Here is a 13,764-nt window from a genome sequence, read left to right on the forward strand (position 1 = left end):
ATGTCGGATAGTCGCGGATGGTATTTCATGGACTAGGCATGTTCGCTTGGCGACTGATCCGGTGAACGTGCCAGCAATGGATTAAGTGGAACCTGGTGCCTATTCAAGATTTGCATTTTTTTATAACTAGTAGGCTTTTCAGTCTGCCGAAACTAACATTGAGTAAATAAATGTATAAACTACCTGAAAGAGAAAACGTATGGTAACCTGAAAAAGGTGTAATACTGTTACACACTCGAGAGTGGAATGGCATCGCGTACTACCACATCAGGTGCCCAACTGGTACGGCGATGGCCAACCTCGATAGCTGCAGTCGCTTAAGTGCGGCCAGTGCCCAGTATTCGGGAGATAGTGGGTTCGAACCCCACTGTCGGCAGCCCTGAAGATCGTTTTCCGTGGTTTCCCCATTTTCACACCAGGCAAATGCTGGGGCTGTACCTTAATTAAGGTCACGGCCGCTTCCTTTCCATTCCTAGCCCCTTCCTGTCCCATCGTCGGCGTAAGACGTATCTGTGTCAGTGCGACGTAAAGCAACTTGCAAAAGAAAAAGGTACGGCGATGCAAAAAAAAAAAAAAAAAGGACTCCCCCGATCTCTCACTACGGTACCAGTAGCCAAGAATGTGACAACTACGCTACTAGAGATGAAAGTGCAATTCATCGGAAGGTAACATCAAGTCATATCAAGTGAGAGACAATGGAAAACTGCTTCTAGTAGGATAAGTAAATAAGTTCTGTGTCTTCGCTACCGAAGGTGGTACAAAACACTTCCAGTATATCTATAATGGAAGTGGGTACGTATTGGTATTAGTTTCATAGGGTTCTGGCTTCAAATCTCAGCTGGGGAAAATACACAATACCATAGAACTACGCAATAGTGAAAGCATCTTTTCACATAGGGTTTGCGTCAGAAAGAGCACCCGACTGAAAATTTGGGCCAAATCCACATGAAGTGCTGACCCCAATAAACTGGAAAAGTTTTAGGAAGAAGAATAGTCTTGAGATGGTGTAGTATTTTCGCTCTGTGAAGGACTTTAACTTACCAGTAATTCTTTTTTTTTTTTTTTTTTTTTGCTATTTTGCTATTTTGCTTTACGTCGCACCGACACAGATATGTCTTATGGCGACGATGGGATAGGAAAGGCCTAGGAATTGGAAGGAAGCGGCCGTGGCCTTAATTAAGATACAGCCCCGGCATTTGCCTGATGTGAAAATGGGAAACCACGGAAAACCATCTTCAGGGCTGCCGACAGTGGGGCTCGAACCCACTATCTCCCGATTACTGGATACTGGCCGCACTTAAGCGACTGCAGCTATCGAGCTCGGTACCAGTAATTCTACCAACACGGGTCTCTAACATTAAAGCCTCTTAAATGCCAACCAACCATATCTTCTTAGATTCAGTATACAACCTCGAGAATAGTGACGAATCAATTGAGCTACTTGTCAACATCAGCACAAGTCTGGGAGTGAAATGTAAGTATACGTTCTTCTTATAACTGACCTGCATAGTTAGGTGCTACGTCGATAGCACTGGCGTATGTGCCGGCCGCGGTGGCTCCACTGATAACCACCGCTGCCGTGAAGAGTGCTGCTGGCGCCGATGGATCACAACCGCTGTAACCCACTATAAAGAGGATGGCTCCGACGGGAAAATGCGCTGCACAAATAAGAAAACACATACTATTATAAGGAAAATAGAGCATAAAACTGAAATACTGTCGCAGTAACTCTGTTTAGACGGAGAAAAATCCACCTCTGTGGTGTAGTAATTAGTGTGATTACCTGTCACCCCCAGAGGACCGGGTTCGATTCCTGGCTCTGCCACGAAATTTGAAAAGTCGTGCGAGGGATGGAACGGTGTCCACTCAGCCTCGGGAGGTCAACTGAGGATTCCCACCTCAGCCATCCTGGAAGTGGTTTTCCGTGGTTTCCCACTTCTCCAGACAAATACCGGGATGGTATCTAACTTAAGGCCATGGCCGCTTCCTACCCTATTCCTTGTATATCCCTTCCAATCTGCCCCCTCCCCATCCCAAGGCCCCAGTTCAGCATAGCAGGTGATGCCACCTGGACGAGGTACTGGTCTTCCTCCCAAGTTTTACCGCCCAACGTCTCGCGCTCCAGTACACTACCCTTGAGGCGGTAGAGGTGGGATACCTCTTCAAGTCCATGGGTAAAACCAACCCTGGAGCGTAAATGGATTAAGAAAGAAAGAAAGATGAGGGAAAATCTTTTCTTTGAAAATAAGCTTCTAGCTTTATATGACGAAGCTATATCCCTACCTGCCATCGCATGTTGTTATCATTCCAATGGAGCACACTTTGTCTTACTTGTGTCCCACGAAACTTGGTTAATACGTACGACGTAGCTGACTGGTTGTTTGTGTCCTTTTTTTTTTTTCAAGTTGCTTTACGTCGCACCGATACAGGTAGGTCTTATGGCGACGATGGAACAGGAAAGGCCTAGGAGTTGGAAGGAAGCGGCAGTTCGATAGCTGCAGGGTTTCCCATTTTCACACCAGGCAAATGCTGGGGCTGTACCATAATTAAGGCCACGGCCGCTTCCTTCCCAGTCCTAGCCCTTTCCTGTCCTATCGTCGCCATAAGACCTATCTGTGTCGGTGCAACGTAAAGCAATACCAAAAAATGGGAAACCACGGAAAACCATCTTCAGGGCTGCCGACAGTGGGGTTCGAACCCACTATCTGCCGAATACTGGATACTGGCCGCACTTATGTTTGTGTCCTAGCCACAGACCATCACCTCCTCATTCTGGTCCAACCCATGTCTATAGCCTATGGCACGATAACAACGGCCCCTTATAGAGCCAAATAAACAAATCAGTCTGTGGAAACAATTAAGTAAGCAACCTTGCCGCACCCCACAGAAATGTTTTTTTTTTTTTTTAAGAATCATTTCTGCGAGATTCGTACCTCCGTATGCTCGCGCATTGTCCACTATCAGATTTTCTACCGTGCTTCTGCCAAGCGAGTTATTGCGAGCCTTAACATCCAAGAGGGCAGTTCCCAGCCTATACAATACCTGTTCCTGGTCTGTGTGTGCACCGCTTACTGTAAGATACGTGTTCTTCGTATTTGCTATCCTTTTACGAGTTCATTCGAGGTAGGCCTACCCATAATGAATTAATAGCGGCGCTCACGATTCCTGCTATATTCTATCCCCTAACAACACATCTTGTTACATTACCACGGTTTAGAGGAAGGACCGATGTATTTCAGAATTGTAATAAAAGTGGCGGCTAGCATAAAACTAAATCGCAAGGGTCGGGTAGACGATCCGGTATATGTGTGTACTAATTGGGTCATTCTAGAAACTGAAATGGCTTTTAGTACCGGGAATGTCCGAGCACAAGTTCGGCTCGCCAGATGCAGATCTTTTGATTTGATACCCGTAGGCGACCTGCGTGTCCTGATGAGGATAAAATGATGAAGATGACACATACACTCAGCCCCCGTGCCAGCGAAATTAACCAATGATGGTTAAAATTCTCGACACTGCCGGAAATCGAACCCGGGACTCCTGTAACCAAAGGGCAGCACGCCAACCATTTAGCCATAGATCCGGGCATTCTAGAAATAGGAAATCACCGGTAGTTAACACTATAAGAAACATTTTGTACAATTTCATCCATATTTGCTTCCCCCTATACTCGATTCTTTCTCCCAGGGAATCTCCATTTAAAAATACACTACGTTTGCTAAGAAAGGATAAATATGAAAATTCTCAGTGCTCTGATTTGAGTCAGTAGTTGACACTCTGACTTGTGAAATAATCAGTGGTTGACAGGGTGATGTATCAATAGTTGACATGTAAATAATAACACTGCTTAACTGCAGCTTATTTGTTATTACCTGCAATGATTTATAAACATACTTAGAGTTTAGTAAGTGGTACTGGCGGGTTGTAATAACATGACAAAGCATTTTACACAATCATGGTAACAGATTACTTAAAAGGGTACATCAAGTGAACATGAAAATTGATATCTTTTGTTAGTTTCTGAGCCATATATCAATGGGGAAGGTAACTTCTCATGTCACGTCATGTCATACAGGTTGCGGAGTGCAGGCAATTATTTATCAGTGCCGTGTAATCTAGGCAGCTCCAGATAGTAACTGTGTATATTTACGAGTGGGTACGAGACACATGAAAGAAGCCATCAGTTTGGACTGGCAGATATGGAGCCGTGGCAGAGATCTTTCATCTTGCTTGCCGATGCCACCGTAGTGACGTGTGGTCATTAAAACCACGGGGTAGCCTGGCTGGAGGTGAAGCTGAGCAGAATGAGCACTCAAATATATATTTTATAATGTACACTTGGGTAATCGCCCAAGAGATAGCGTATCTGTTAGCATAATTTGATAGGATGATTTCCTAAATTTTCATTATGATGTAGAGTGATATCCTAATTAATTGTAAATATTGTAAAATAAATAATGACCGGTGCATGAGGTCATATTGTTTGTATTTTTCTTTTAAACAAAGTGGCTTAACTTGATTTTTATTTAATTATTTGGATGTTCTTACTTTGCTATTTTTATCTTGTCTTGTTGTGGAGATGCGGTGTACGTCTCAGGGTTTAAAATAAATGTTTTGGGAATAATTTCATCAAAATGATCTTATATTGAACTCAGTAAAGTAGTGATATGAATTCATAAGAGCAATCATGCAGTCAGATTTCATCATACATGCGCATGCATGTGGTAGATCCGGACGGATCACATGTTCGGTGTCAGAACAGGGTCATCGAGAGTTTTGTAAATAGTTTGTATGGATGCGCACGTCTATCTCCGTGGAGTTACAAGGGCCGCAGACTGATAGTGTCTTTGCCCAATTCCCGAAATCTAAATATGTCTTTTGTAGTATTAAATTGTTAGTGTTGTCATAACTTCAAATGAAGGAATAATTTATGAACCGGCAGGATCTCTATTTAAAAGCAGCGGATTATTAATTTGTTAATTGGATGTCAAGTCACCGTTTGAATAATTATTTGGAAATGTTAAAAATGTAGTGCGGTAATATTCTTGATTTATTACGTCAGGTTGAGTTAACAACGGCTAAGTTTCGGTCATTAAGATTTAATTTAAATGAATGAAGATTTCATAATAACAATAATGGCGTGTGGCCTCCGAAGAGGCCTGGTGCAGGTTAAAATCCCCAACCCAGCCGGGAATCGAACTCGGGACCTCCTGGGCAAAAGGCCAGCACGCTTACCATTTAGCCATGGAGCCGACAAAGTTGTAAATTCCTGTCCTCACCCCGAGATAGTGCAGCTCTTTTCAGGCTCACCCCTATGATGGTGAGCTGCTTGTAGAATTTTTACCACACACCAGCCCTCCTGCCATTCTTAAATCTCTAGCAATACCGGGAATCCAACCTGGACCACCGAGAACGGCAGCCAATAGTGCTAACCTTTACGCTACGAAGTTGGATAAAATTTAATTGACACGATTATATTAATTCTAGTACACGCGGTTATGATCTTCGTGATACATTCAAAGATATTATTGGGAGAATCAGATATTGTAAGATTTCATCCTTTGATTGTCCTATAAACGAAATTTAGGGTGTGAGAATCATTTGATTCAGTGATATAGAGAATACATTCCTCAGTTAATGGTCTGCGTAGTGTGCGCGTATGTTCGTGATAGACTTGCCTTGGGTATTATTTAAATTTGCAGCGACGTCGATTGAGCCTGAACCGGTTGAAGGCTATTGTGTCATTTATTTATTCGGGAAATGAAATTCCAGAATTATTCAGCTGCATTAGGAGCGTTGATCTCCGTGTTGTTTATTTCCGCCGAGGAATAATCCGGTGGGGGTAATATTTGACTAGCAAGGAGATTGTTGTTAGTGGGACCTATTCTTATACTGTATTTATACGCACGTTCTTAGAAGTCGTATGTTTGATGATTCATTTGTGTGTTCTTTATGATTTTTATTCGTCCCAATTCAGTTAGGATTCAAGTGTAGAACTGAGATACCGAGTGTCATGTCGTTTATTAGGAGTATATCGTCGTTACCGGGACAAAACCTCCTTTGTGATAATATTTTTGGATATATATAGTGACCCGCAGCACATACATTATGAAGAGCGAGAATGCCTTGGCAATACGCACACAATATTCCACCTTAGATGACAGAACCTTACCGGCCAAAGTTCTAAGCTAAAATATTTCACATAGGAGGTTTTGACCCGGCAGCGACGATATTCAAGTCAACTGCTGTCAGTTTATTTCAGGAAACAACGTCGAGAGAGATTGAATTTTAGTCTATTTCCTTTCACGCAAAGTCGAGATCTTTGCTGGTGTGAAAGTTGCATGCTTTATTGTATTTGGATACATTCGACAACATGTGTGCAATTATTTCTTGTTATGTTTCACTGATGTATATTTTGTGCGGTTTAAAGCTAGTTCCATATCAAATTAATAATGTTCTCTCTATTAACTTATATGAGTAGACAGGTTAGTTTCTTTCCTGCCCACAGTATGGTTTTATGAAGCATTGTTTTCCTGCTAACTTCTCAAACTTTCTCAGTATTAATGCGGCTGGTAATTAAATACTCACAGAGGTAGACGAGAAATTTGCGGGAGGTAGTTGTGGAGACAATATCGTTGGCCCGTGCGTGGTCCACCACCATTCCAAACAAGATGGCAGCCATGAAGTGACCCAGATGTGGCAACACGGAGAGAATACGATCCTGTATACAGAACGCATATTTAAATACGAACAAATTTACAAGAATATCATCAGAGAGCAACTACTCATTCAACTAAGAATTCATAAAAGTGATATTTCCTAACATGTTTTAAATTGTTCCTTATATTAAGTATGTTTCAATGGACTTGAACGGGATGCAATCGGCTCAGATAACTGATAAAAAAAAGTATTAGTTAAAATCCCGATTTCTGTCATCGTCCTGAAGTATCTTAATAATAATAATAATAATAATAATAATAATAATAATAATAATAATAATAATAATAATAATAATAATAATAATAATACTAATAATGTTATTGTTTTATGTCCCACTAATAACTTTTACGTTTTTCAGAGATGCCGAGGTGCCGGAATATAGTCCCACATGAGTTTTTTTACGTGCCAGTAAATCTACCGACACGAGGCTGACGTATTTCATTACCTTCAAATACCACCGGACTGAGCCAGGATCGAACCTGCCAAGTTGGGCCAGAAGGCCAACGCCCCAACCGTCTGTGCCACTTAGCCCGGCCCCGAAGTATCTTGAAGTCTGAGTGCTATTAATGTAACTTAAATAATTATGTGTGGCTATTGCTAGCCTCGTGCAGCCCTTGTTAGGCAGGCCCTCCAATGAGGGTAGGCAATGCATTGAATAATATATGAATAGATATTGTTTTATTTCTAGAAGTGTACTTAAGACATTACTTATTTGCCTGAATGAAGCCTTTTTCAACAATTTTATTTCTTACATGGAGAGCTGTATGAATTCCGTCTCGGATGTAGAGTTATTTATTCTCCGAGACCACAAGCTTTGTTAGACGATGAAATACTTCGACATGGTAGTTAATATCATTAAGGATTAAGCGTTCGTAGAATAAGAATTCGAATAAGAATAATATACTGAGCAATATGATAGTGCAGTTTGGGTCATGCTCCTGTAAGTTTGCATCGGGAGATAGTGGGTTCGAATCCCACCATGGGCAGCCCAGAAGATCGTTCTGCGTGGTTTCCCATATTTACACCAGGCAAATGCTGAGGCTGTACTTAAATTAATGCCATGGCTGTGGCTGCTTCCTTCTCAATCCTATGCATTTACTATCCACCGTCACCGATGTTAAACTCATAGCAAAAGAAATATAATAATAATAATAATAATAATAATAATAATAATAATAATAATAATAGTGCGTTCTTTACAACGCCAGTAAACCGAATGAGATGCCTCTTTCATATTTCCTTCTTAAATCCGTTTACCTTCCAGGGTTGGTTTTCCCCTCGGACTTAGCGTGGGATCCCACCTCTACGGCCTCAAGGGCAGTGTCCTATAGCATGACACTATGGGCCGGGGATACAACTTGGAAGGAGAACCAGTACCAGATTGGAAAGGATAAACAAGGAAGAGGGAAGGAAGCGGCCGTGGCCTTAAATTAGGTACCATCCCTGCATTTGCCTGGAGGGGAAGTAGGAAACCACGGAAAACCACTTCGTGTATGGCTGAGGTGGGAATCGAATCCCTCCCCTTACTCAGTTGACCTTCCGAGGCTGAGTGGACCCCGTTATTTATTGGCTTATTTTATATGGCGTGGTTCAGGCTATGAAGCCTGCTGTTATGCCAAACCATCTTATATGTGCTACATTGTACAAACTACAGAGTCTTAAGGTTCCTAATAATGACATATAATTAATTATGAAATTAAAAATAATACTAATAAACAGAAGAGCCTCCGTGGCTCAGACGGCAGGGCGTCGGCCTCTCACCGCTGGATACCGTGGTTCAAATCCCGATCACTCCGTGTGAGATTTTTGCTGGACAAAGAGGAGGCGGGGCAGGTTTTTCTCCGGATACTCCGGTTTTCCCTGTCATTTTTCATTCCAACAACACTCTCCATTCTCATTTCATAGCATCTATCAGTCATTACTAGACCTGGGATTTTAAGGCAAATGCATATTTCGTTCCTTACGAAATAACATGATTTGTTAAAAATATGTTGACGTTTCATGATAAATCCCTTAAATGAATAGAGTTTTATAGTGTCCTACAATACCTATTTGGACCTTTAGAGCCTATAAAATAAAATTCAACTTCTGTGATTTTTATAATCACACAATGGACATCCCTGGAACGAGCAGAACAGCAGAGGGTTGAATTTTCACAGAAATGTGGTCTTCCCAGACAACTGTCACCGAAGGAAAGCTGAGTGAAGGGTGGAGGTGGAGGGTTAGCTCAGAAGAACAACGAGCAGGTAGTAAAGGACGTACTGTGTCGAGTGACGGGGAGAGGGGGAGGATTATCTAGGAAGAACAAGGAGCAGGTAGTAAGAAGGGACATACTGTGTCAAGTCGCCAGTGAAAGAACATCCGTTTAAGTGAATATAGTTCATCATGCCTAAAACGAAATCATGTAAGAGTGCGCTTATACAACAACGGCTTGTACAATTTCCTGGGATGACTTTTAATGGCAAGATTATTTTCTGTCAGTACTGCAATAAACAGGTATGTGCATATATCTTAAATTTCATATTAGTCTATAACTAAGGTTTTGATATTGGCTCCTCTAATTAATTGTAGAGAGCTAGCTCAGGCGACCTGGGTTCGATTTCCAGTACCGGCAGTAATTTAGAAATCTATGAGGTCGGGAACGGTGTTGACCCAGCATCGTGAGGACAATTGAGAAGCTACAGTGGGAAGGGGTCACGGAGGCAAGGCAATACGGAAGGAAGGCAATACGGCTGAAGGATGTATCGTGCTGACCACTTGCCACCCAATATCTGCAGGCCATGAGCTGGGCAGCAACCGTTATTGAAAGCCAAGGCCCTTCGGTGATTATAGTGTTCATGTTCTTTATTAACTTTAGAGTAATAATGGCTTAATTTAAATAGTTAAAAATTACAAATTTTATTCAATAGCTCACCTTTTCTACTCCTCATCTTAGTCTCTAATTGACATCACTTTATTGTGTTTTAGATTTCACATGAGACAAATGCCACCTTCAGCAGCATGCAGATACTGCCAATCACAGAGCGAAAGCAGCTATGAAAAGTAACATTAGACAGACTCTGCTCACATAAACTATATCTCCCTCAACCCATAATGGTTTCTATGCTGATATGTGTAGAGCCCTAGTTGCAGCAAATATCCCCTGGAATGCTGTGCATAATCCGGTTTTCAGAGATTTTTTTACAGAAATACACCAAGCAGCACATCCCATCAGCATCTACATTAAAGAAAAACTACTTAGATATTTGTTACAATGGGGTCATTTTGTCAATCAGGGAGGATATTGGGGAGTCTTGCATATGGTTGTGTGTGGACGAACCCACCGACTCTGTGGGCAGGTACATTGCTAACCTTATAGTAGAAAAACTGGAACCCAATTAGGCATCTACCGCTCACGTTCTTTGCTCTAAACAGCTTGAGAAAGTCAATAGTCAAAGCATTGCATACTTCATCAACAAGGGGTTGCAATTGTTGTATCCTGGGAGTGTTGATGATTCTAAAGTCCTTCTCCTTGTCTCCGATGCTGCTTCCTACATGATTGCCACTGCACCTCTCCTCAAAACTTTCTATCCTTCTTTAATTCATGTTACTTGCATGGCCCATGCCTTCCATAGACTCGCAGAAATAGTTAGGGCCGAGTTTCCTGCAGTAAATACTCTCATTTCAACAATGAAGAAAGTGTTCTGTAAGGCTCCATCAAGAATAGCCATCTTTTGAGAGAAACTCCCCTCTATTCCCCTTCCACCGCAGCCAATCATAACCGCTGGGGTTCCTGGATGGAAGCTGCCCAGTGTTATGCAGAACATCTTCATGAAATCATGACTGTGATAGACAATTTGCCTTTAACGGACAACTCTTCATGTGTGTTGTCTGTCAAAAAGCTGTTAAATGATTGTTCCAGTGTTCAGAGAGACATTGCGTGTATTCAGGCAAATTTTTTCATTTCTTCCAGTCACCATTACAAAAATGGAGGAAAAAGGAAACAGTCTCAAACAGCAATTTTCTGTAATTGAGGAAGCTGAGAATAACATACAAACTGCTAGAGGCAAGGTAGGGGATAGAATAAGAGACAAGTGGTCTAGTGTACTGCAGAAGAACCCAGGTTATTCAGTGCTGAAAAGGGTACATCAAGTAATGGACGGGGAAAAGGTAGACTTACCAAGTGAAATCGAATTGAAAAATGTAGGTAAATTTCCCTATGCCCCTCTAACACCTGTGAGTATGGAGCGCTCTCTTTCTGCTTTCAAAATGATTTTAAGAGACAAAAGACACAGCCTGACTGTGGAAAATTTGGAGAAGATTATTGTAATGTACTGTAAAGCAAACTACGAATGAAAGTACTGTAGGAATGTTCCTCACAAATAATAAACACATACTCCATTCACGTTTACACCGTTATTGGATGCCTGAAGTGCTGTAATTGTGTACAGTGATTTTAGTATTAAGGTTTTAGATCAGTACTGATAATGATATATAATCCGTAACTTTTTTGACACATGACTTTTTTATATTGTTTTTGATAAATGTCTTTTTATTCTGTCTTAATTTTGCAGTTATTTTGGTTAAGAATAGGGATACCACGTTTATTAAAGTAAAAAAAGTATCACGTTACAGTTTAAGTGTATATTGTAATATTTTAAAGTCTATTTCCTGCCTATCCACACATTTTAAAACATATTTTAAGTGCATATTTTCTCTTTTAAAAGCCTACTTACTTGTTTTAAAAACCTATTTTAGGCGCCTAAAACTAATTTTTTAGAGCCTAAAATCCCAGGTCTAGTCATTACTAAATCACTTTGGGAGTGGCGACCCCATCGTACTAATAGCCTACATATGATTCATTCATTACATCCCTAACCCGGTCAATGACTGGAAAACAGGTTGTAGGTTTTTCATTTCAGTTATAAACAGAATGTAAATTTCCGGGATTACTATAAAAAAATTAAATGCTAATTTTTTAAGTCTGAATACCATCTATATTTTTTTTACTATGTATGTCTAATTATTACAGCCGGAAGGGAATTCCAGGAGCGTACGGTTGCAGGTATGAATGAGTTGCCGTAACCTGTCGTGCGGTAAATTGGGAAGCTCAGCAGGGAATGTTTCTGACCTTGTAGGAATACTGTTTGTGGATGACAAGTATTTAAGATCCGTTTTCAGATAACTTGGTGTGTCTGTACGGAGGACGTTGTGGACAAGCGGAACAGAGTGAAGGTTTCTTCTCTCCGTCAAATATAACCACAGCAACTATTCAAGACAGAGTGATATATGTCAATACCTGGGCATATTTAATACAAAACGGACGCATGTAATATAAGCCCGCCGAAGTTAAGCGTTAAGTGTGGTGTTTAAGTTGTTGTGTATTACGTCTACATAATCAAAGATGGGTAGAATTAAGCTTTGAACAAGTAACTTTCTCGTATTTAGAGGAAGGAGATCCCGTAAGCTTTTAAGGGAGTGCAAAGAAAATAATACTCGTTGGCAAATTTTTGTCGTGTGCTCCGTCAAGTTTAAGTAAGTTACGTATCAAAAATGAGGCCAAGTTTCTTTAGAGTTTCGTTTATTTGTATTGATGTTGCATGGAATAGGATTGGAGGAATGTCAACACTTTTCAGTTTTGTATGATTATTTTTGAATCTTATTATGACTGCTTGCGATTTGAATGGATTGACTTTAAGATAATTATTTTTAGTCCAATCTTTTATATTTTCCAGGTCATCGTTTAGTTTGTTATTGTCTAGTTGGATGTCTTTCGGGTTTGTATGTATATATAGTTGAATGTCATCTGTATAGAAATGGTATTTACACGTTTTTATATGTTCTGGTAGGTCATTTAAGTACAGTAAAAATAGCAGTGGCGCTAGAACACTGCCCTGAACTACGCCAACTTCAGTTTGTAACCAGTGTGATACCAAATAGGTTATAAAGATCTTTGTAACCTATTTGGTGATACTTTCGTACCTGCAGACACGCATTGCTGCCACCCAATTAAATAGGAGTGCAGCCGCGTCAGGGCGCTTGAAGAAAGTTATTTTTCTAGTAGCTTAGCTAATAATATTTCGCTGTCCACACAGTAAAATGCTTTACTTAGGTCTAAAAGTACAAGGATAGTCATTTGTCCGTTGTCCATTTCTATTCGAATATCATTTGTAGCTTTTAGTAGTGCTGTGGTTAGGTCTAAATCCTGACTGGCATTTGTCGAGTAAATTGTGTTTGTTACGGTAATTTGTTATCTGGTTATTAACCTTTTCTAATATTTTACTAAGACAAGGAATTGTGCAAATTGGTCGAAAGTCTTCGGGTTTTGTTGGATTATTGATTTTTCTTATTGGTCGAATTATGGCACTTTTCCATATATTGGGAAAGATTACCGTCATGAGTGAGGTATTTATTATATGCGTAATTGTTGGGAGAACAATTTCAGAAAGTGTTTTAATTCATGTCAAATTTATTCCGTTACATCCAGTAGCCTCTGACTTTATTTCATGAATTGCTTCTCTGGCGTGTTTGCGAGGTACAGGTGAAAAATAAAATTCTCCATCGTGTTTTCTTTTAGCATGTAGTCTGCTAATTGTTTCCCTTTCAGTCCGTTCGTCTGTATGTGAATTTTGTGAGCAGAAATATTTATTTAATTCGCCTAATGGCAAGTCAATGTTGTTTTCGTCTGTTTTATTTTTCTCTTGTCAGACCAGTGTCCCGAAGAATTTTCCACACATTGGCAGAATTGTTTTTTAAGATGTCATGTGTATAGTGTATCTTAGCATTGCTGATGGTCTGAGTTGTTGTAATACGCAATTTTCTGTACTTTTTAAAATTGTCTACGGTTGGATTTTTATATAATATTTGTAAGCTGGTGATGGTTTTCGTTTCACTCGTGTTGTCCGTATGGGGGCATGTTTGTCATACAGTCCTAAAAGTAGTTCGTTAAACGAGGATATTTTGTCGTCAATGTGATGTACGAGCTGTACGTTGTGCCACGGTGTTTTGAGTGCGTCCTCAATGAACGCCTCTTCATTTAGGCTTTTGAAGTCTCGATAAGAAATT

At 40.5% G+C, this 13,764-nt stretch overlaps 1 protein-coding gene across 1 annotated transcript in view; it reads right to left on the minus strand.

Annotated features, from left to right (window-relative positions):
- The window catches only part of LOC136858414 (sialin), a 442,086-nt gene that overhangs the window by 24,234 nt on the left and 404,088 nt on the right, over positions 1 to 13,764 (minus strand). The window contains exons 8-9 of the mRNA XM_067137938.2: positions 6,589 to 6,721; positions 1,503 to 1,658 (exon numbers count right to left, since the gene is read on the minus strand). Of these exons, the coding sequence (XP_066994039.2) occupies positions 1,503 to 1,658; positions 6,589 to 6,721 (289 nt within the window). The remainder of the gene's footprint in view (positions 1 to 1,502; positions 1,659 to 6,588; positions 6,722 to 13,764) is intronic.

Source organism: Anabrus simplex, chromosome 1 (assembly GCF_040414725.1).
Source record: "Anabrus simplex isolate iqAnaSimp1 chromosome 1, ASM4041472v1, whole genome shotgun sequence".
Lineage (NCBI taxonomy): Eukaryota > Metazoa > Arthropoda > Insecta > Orthoptera > Tettigoniidae > Anabrus > Anabrus simplex.